The following is a 6,861-nucleotide window of genomic DNA, read 5'->3' on the forward strand; positions in this document are numbered from 1 at the left end:
CCCTGGGACACCACTGGACAGCCTGCTGGCGCCACCAGGAAGGTGGAGCTGGGAGCAGTGGGTCGGGCCCACCCACCGGGGCAGGAGCCCAGCAGGGTCTCCAGGGGGCTCGCTCTGCCAGCCAGCACTCAGCTGGGTATGGGACCCAGGGACAGCAGTCACGCCCTGGCCTGAGTCCCCCAAGGACAGAGACACGTCTGTGGGGAGTGTCAAAGACCAAGGGGCGTCCCCTGGCCTGGGCAGCCAAAGTCAGCGATGAAGGGAGGCCACAGATGGATGCAGCCAGTTCCCCTTCTTGGGCTCTTTCTTGCACCGCCTACTGTGAGCTTCAAGGAGGCGAGGGTGGCCTTAGGCAGGCTTCCTGGAGGAGGCAGCCTGAGCTGGTGAGGGGCCCGGTGACGGGCGGCAGCAGGCTGGGCCGCAGGGAGGCCGCTCGGTGGGCCGGGCCCTGGGCGGGCAGCCCTCAAGTCTCCGGCTTCAGTGAACCAAACCTGCTCTTCCCACGGGCCCCGTGGCGACCGCACGCCTCACGCCTGGCTGAGCACTCTCAATCGCCCGGAACGTCTCTCCCCGACGCCCAGCTTCCCTGAGCGCCTGAGTCGCCCAGCAGGCCCCGGGGGGCCTCCTCTGTGGCCAGGCCAGGGTGGGAGGAGGCGGGCAGGGCCGCCAGGAGGCCGGGCCAAGAAGCCAGCCGGGGAGGGGGGCCCCAGGCAGGTCTGGCCGCCTGCCCCTGAGGGGTGCTCTGCAGGGACCTGGCCCTCGGCGCGCAGGGGGGTGAGCCCTGGAGCCTGAAGGGACGGCCCCTCCGCAGAAGGAAGCCACCGGGGCGGTCCAGCAGCAGCCCCCAAGCCGTGGCAGGCTCTGGCCTCGGTGTCGCCCTGGGGGGTGGGGCCACCTCGGTGCCCGAGGCCATTGTGCAGGGCTCACCTGGGGCCGTGGCCCCCCCACAGTGGCCATCTGCAGCCCCGACCCCGGCTCCCACCCCTGGGGTGGCGCGTCCACCATGGCAAGGCCTGTTGGTGCGCAGTCCCCGCACTCCTGGGGGTGTTCAGGCCTTGGGCCAAGTTTTATTTTGACTCCAATCCTGCCATTGGGGCTGACAATTCTCACCTTTTATTTCCGTTACATTCTGAACGTTAACACTGTGTTAACTTCAACCTCTTGTTCTGAGGGACAACTGTACCAACAGTCCGGAGAGGGGCCGCCTGCCTGCTGGCCTGGGCCCTGGGCAGCCCCTTCCAACTGCCGGGTGGGTAAGGAGGGGCGGCCTGATCCAGAGTCCTGGGCCAGCCGGGAAGCAGTGGGGAAACCGGCCCAGCGTCCGGTTGCCAGAGGCCTGCCTGACCGTCGGACCCGCCAGCCTTCCCGGCTGGCTCCAGCTGTCCTTACCTAATGCCGCCGCGGGGCGGGAGGCCGGGCGGCCGCCCCCACATGTGTTCCCGGCCGCCGTGGGGTGGGGGGCCGGGTGGGAGCCAAGCCCAGGCCTCCCGCCTTCCCTGGAGCGGCCTGCCTAGTGTCCCGAGCGGGGAGGCCAGGCGCCGGCTCACTGCCTGCATGACAGGCCTTGGGGGGCAGGGCAGGGAGGAGCCGGGGGCCAGGGAAGGCTGCAGGCCGAGCCCCTCCTGGGGTCCCTCCCTGCCAGCTGCCGGAGTACCGGCCAGCTCGGAGGGAGAGGGGGCTGCCTGGGGCAATGGGGGAGGGGAGGGCTGTCTGGCCTGTGCTCGGCCCTGGGGGGAGGGGGGAGCCCCCAACCCCAGCCTGTCCACGGGCGGCCTCATGTCACTCTCCCCACACCTCCAGGTGGCCCTAGGGTCTGTGCCTTCCAGGGGCAGGCAGACTGAGGCACAGGGAGGGGCATCCACCGTCGGAGCCAGTGGTGGCTGGGAGGGCCGTGTCTGTGCTGCTCTGTCGAAGGGGTGTCCCGCTGCCTGAGCGTGTCTGATGGCTGTCCTGGCTCCCGGGAGCCTCCCTGTCACGCTGGGCCCTTCTGCGGCCCACTTTCGGCTCCTCTCACCTCTCACCACCTCCAGGAAGCCGCCGGGACTGCTCTCCTCAGAGCCGGCCCTGTGTCCCCAGCCCCAGCGCCGGCATCCATGTCCTGGGTGCGGCCGGGCACTGGCCGGGGCCTGCAGTGGGGTGGGGGCCGCCTGGCCGCTCGCTGTCCAGGCCGAGCGGGCGGGGCTGGGCCAGGAGAATAGGCGCCTTCATGCTGCAGCCCCGGCTCCGTGTGTGCCGCGCCCCGGCCCGCCCGCGCCCCCCACCCTGCTGGTGCCCGCCGTGCCCTCCTCCGCTCGCGCGGCTGGCGGCAGGGCCTCCCCGTGTGGGACCGGGCAGCCACCTGCTGCCCACAGCCGCAGCCACACAATGGGGCCCTTGTGCGCCGGCGGCCGGCGGGCGGCGGGCAGCGCCTCCCGGCCCACCCCAGGCTCAGAGCCCTGTTGTGTGGGGCGGCTGCCCTGGCCGGGCAGCACGGAGCCGGACGGGCGGGCCCCACCGCCCCGGGCCCCACGGCTGCCAGGCCTGGGCCCCCAGCCCCGTGTGGTTCCTGTCCCTGCAGCCTGTTAGGAAGAGGTGGGCTTCGCCAGGCTGAGGGCTCCATGCCAGGGCCCCTTCCTGGGGAGTCTGGGGTGTCCTGTGGCTTAGCCCACCACGAGGCACCGTCTGCCCCCGGCCCCCAGACCTCGCCTCAAGGCCAGGGTAGGGAGGGCGGTGGTGGGATGTGCTGTGTGGTTCTAAATCCTCCCCAGGAGTTATCTTGCAGCTCCCAGGGGTCTGGGGTGGCTGGTGGACACGTCCTGTTGGGGAGGGTCCCCAGAGAGCCAGCAGGGTGCTGCTCTGGGGGGAGGGGGCGCCAGGCAGAGGAGTGCTGGCTGTGTCCCTGGGCGGGGCCGTTGGGACACCAGGTGCATACAGTTCGGGACACGGGGTGTTCAAGGCTCAGAGCTGAGCTGCTACCTAGTGTAGCTGCAGGGTGCAGGGCTCTCATCCTCGGATTTTGCCGAACACCCTGGGGTGTCACCCGAAAGGCCAAAGGTCTCTGCTGGTACAGAGATGCCCAGTCTGTAGACTGGAGGCCAACAGCTCCGCGGGCCAACCCTGCAAACTTAGAGGCCCACAGGTCCTCTCCCCTGGCCATCTTGGCTCTGTACGGTGGACAGGGGCTTTATCACAGAGCCTTCTTTTCCACTGTGGATGTGACATGTGACCACAGGGCCAATCTGAGCCACCCCAGGGCTGGACAAAGGAGAGACAGGTCCTCTCATGCCCAGGAGCTCAGTGCGTAGAGTGGGCCATCTGCTCTGGGACAGTGAGGGCACAGAAAAGCTGAGCTGAGCAGATAGGAGTGCTGAGCGCCTGGATCTAGCCATGCCTGAAGCTGTCACTGCAACTTCATGATCCAGAAGCTGGCACTTTCTGCTTATTTCCAGGAGTTTGATGCCTCTGTCCTTTGCTCCAGGATGTGGGGTGAACCCTGGGTGCAGGAAGGGGCACCGGGACGTGCTCAGGATTTGTGACAGGGAGCCCGGCCCCTTCCCCTCTCTGGGTGATCAGGCTTCAGCAGCCTGTGCCCATGCCCACGTGTGGGCCTGAGGAGAACCACAGCCCCACTCTGGCCCACCACCCCTCGGGGCCATCCAATAGCCCCCTCCTTGGGGACCTGCCCCTCAGGGCAGCACTTAGCAGGCAGGGAGACCCTGCAGCCACCAGCGGCCCCGTGAGGATGCGTCCGTCCAGCCGGGCCTGGCAGGGGCCTCTAAGCAGCTCGGACTCCACCTCCAGCCTCTCCGGGTCACTCCCACACCTGACCAGAGGCCAGCACCCCCGGGGGGTTGTCCTGTGTTTCCTGATCACCCCAGGCCACAGCCATGTGCCCCCTGGACCTGTTCCAGGGCAGCGGGGAGAGGAGCCACTCCTCCCCTCAGGCTCGGGACCCCAGGGAGTCCCTCCTGCCCCCACTTCCGCCCTCAGTGGGGGCTGCGCCCAGAACCTGACTGTCTTAGGAGCCAGGGACACGGTTCCATCCTGGCAGGGGGAGAAGGGACAGTCACAGCTGCTCAGGGCAGATCGTCCCTGCCCCGAGGTGGGGGTGCTCCCCCAGTGATGCCGACACAGGCCCCCCCAGTGGGTATCCTCGGTGGCTGGGAGCAAGTTTGCTGGTGGAAGGTCCTTGGAGAGCAGCCCCTGCCTGCCCCCTCTTCAGGCAGGGTGCCCCCAGCCCAGCCCCCCAGGAATGGGAGAACAGCCCCCCACCCCCCAGCCGCGCTCCCTCCCAGCTGTTCTGGATGAGCCCCGTCCCCCAGGGCCTGTGCAAAGCTGAGGATTTCCTCCGGCCCGGAGGCCCACAGCTGCGCTCACACGTGTGCAAGATGAGGGGTGAGGCGGGCTGCGGGCGGGCGCTCGCTGGACCCCTCCCGCCGGGCAGTTCAGGGGCCTGGGGGCGGTGCTGAGCTGCTCCCAGCCCCGTGGCCAGAAAGCCTGCATCTGCCGGCCCAGGGGCTGCTGGGCTGCATCTGAGGCAGAAGCCTGGTACCACCATCTGGGGGACCCAGCTGGGCACACACAGTGGGCCCGGAGCTCAGGGTCACCCTCGGCCTCTCCTGAGGCTCCTGACCACCTGCACACATTTCCTCTGCACTGGGCACCCAGGTCTGGGGGCAGGAGGCACGCCCACCAGTGGCACAGGGTCTGGGACCCCGTGGGCTCCTCCCTGGGGTCACGACCCTGCATCGCTGCAGCGGGGTGCCTGGGGCTGTCAGGGGTCAGACTGGCTGCAGCCGCTGCTTCTCATTGGGGCCAGGGGGGTCCACATCGTGTCAGCCTGATAACCTCGGCTGCCCATGGCCTGTACCTGACCCCGCGCCTCCTGGGTCCCCATGACCTAGGGAGTCCTCCAGGGGCCCAGCTCCTCCAAGGCTAGCCGTCCACTCTGCCAGCCCCAGGACTCAGGTGGGGAGAGGAGACCCAGTCTGGTCCCCAGCCATGGATTCTGTCCAGGGTCGGTGTCCGGGTTGTTGGGCAGGGCAGTTCAAATTAAGGAGCTGAGAAGGGCTGAGTGAGCCCAGGAACACAGGGCCTGCGGCTCTGAGCTTTACAATTCAGTTTTGATGGCGATTAGCCAAATCTGTCATGAGACAGGGAGGGCCTCAAGGGTGTGGGACCCAAAGGGGGGACAGTCCCTTCAGCCCTCCCTGCCCCCCGAGGCAGCACGCACCAGGCCCACCCCACCCAGGCCCCTCCGTGTCTGGGCCAGGAGGGTACCCCCAAGCCCCCTCAGTCAGTAATTTCCCTAAAGTCGCTCCTGAACCCCTCCTCTTCATCAGAACCCCTCCCCCAATATACACACAGCAGAGCAGGGTGGGGGACAGCCTGGTGCCCAGTTACCCACCTGCCACCTCTGGTTGCCATGTGGGTGCTCAGCCTGCCTGGGCCTCTGTTCCCTCATCTGGGGAATGGGGTAATAGTTGTACATGTGTTGGATTGTGGTGGAGAGAATGGGGCACATTCCGTGCAGCCCTTCCAACGGTGCCTGGCGCACAGGAGCACTCTAAGAATTTGTTAAGTAAGCACCTCTCCGAGCCTCGCCCCCATCCTTATGAGGGGAAGGCCTCAAGTGTCAAGTTTAGAGATGGACAAGTCAAGCTAGGGGCACACAATAGGTGCTTAATGAGTGCTAGTGGACACTGGCCCAGGCCAGAGCCAAGAGCCCAAGAGGTGGACGCCACCCTGGGGGCTGTCTTCCAGGGCAGGGAGGTGCCCGAGGGAGGGGCCGACATGAGGCCCAGCTTTGCTTCCTAGCATCTGGTTCAAAAGTGTGGCCCAATCGTCTGGGCTGAGACTCGGGCAGGCGTTTCAGAGCTGACCCACTGTGGGTGCCGGTCCAGCCCCAGGGATCTGCCGCTGGCCCCAGGCAGCTGGGCCCACAACGAGGAATGGTAGAGTCATCTAGCTGAAATGAAGATCTTAATAGCAAAGCCACGTCTTTCGAGGGAAAACATGCTTTGCGGCCAGCCGGCACATGCACACGGGGTTCTGGAAAAGAAGAGGTCTGTGCAGAGCTGCCTCAAGCCTACGGCTGGATTATTAAACTCCTGCGTGGGGAGAAGCGATAAAAGAAACATGCATGGCTTCAGCCGTGCTCAGAAGTGCACGGTGCCGGAGATGGGAAATGCAGACCGCGCGGAGCCGCCCCACAGAAATAAAACCGTCAGCTGTCGGTTTGAAGATGATGGGGAGAAACAAAGCCCAGATAAATCACCTGCCTACAGCCGCGAGCCCCTCGCTCCGGGCCTGCGCCAAAGGCTGCTGATGGATTGAGTGCTGAGGAGGGGCTGCAGAAACTGATACTCGGGGCGCCGGGGGCCCGGAAGCGGCGTGGGGACCCTGTCTGCCTGACCAGATGTGTCTGGCCTGGGCCTCCTTTCCTGGGGGCTCAGGAGGGGACCAGCCAGGGGAACTGGTGTGCCCACTCCATCCTCGTCTTGCCAGGCAGCCCCGGACTCACCTGGAGACCTGGGGTTCTGGGCAGCCCACTCTAGGCTGGACGTCTGAAGTTGGCCTGGAAGAGACAGCTCCCAGGGGGCACCTGGTGCTGTTCCGAGGCCCCAGCACCCCCAGGCTGGCAGCTGGTTCGGAAGGATCTTCAGAGGCAGTCTGGTTCGTCCTGCTCCGTCTCAGCCGGGAGCATCACTGCTCATTGTGGTGTCCAGGCAGACATCACTAATCAAGCCCTGCACACACTCCTGCAGAAATGGCTTCCTGACCTTCACAGCACATCTCTCCAGGCAGCCGGGGGTCTGATGGTGCTGGCCGGAGAGGTCCAGCCCACCCCCAGCCTCCGGCAGCCCCTGCCCCAGGAGGAAA

General features: G+C 66.6%; 1 protein-coding gene across 1 annotated transcript; it reads right to left on the reverse strand.

Moving 5' to 3' along the window:
* Positions 1-527: 527 nt before the first annotated feature.
* Positions 528-1,778, reverse strand: LOC133063937 (proline-rich protein 2-like). The gene is made up of 4 exons (XM_061153871.1): positions 1,390-1,778; positions 1,184-1,281; positions 928-1,013; positions 528-878 (listed from the first exon to the last, which is right to left on the reverse strand). The coding sequence occupies exons 1-4, from the start codon at positions 1,776-1,778 to the stop codon at positions 528-530; spliced, it is 924 nt and encodes a 307-aa protein (XP_061009854.1).
* Between the last annotated feature and the right edge of the window lie 5,083 nt (positions 1,779-6,861).

The sequence above is a fragment of the Dama dama genome, chromosome 10, assembly GCF_033118175.1.
Source record: "Dama dama isolate Ldn47 chromosome 10, ASM3311817v1, whole genome shotgun sequence".
Classification (NCBI taxonomy): Eukaryota; Metazoa; Chordata; class Mammalia; order Artiodactyla; family Cervidae; genus Dama; species Dama dama.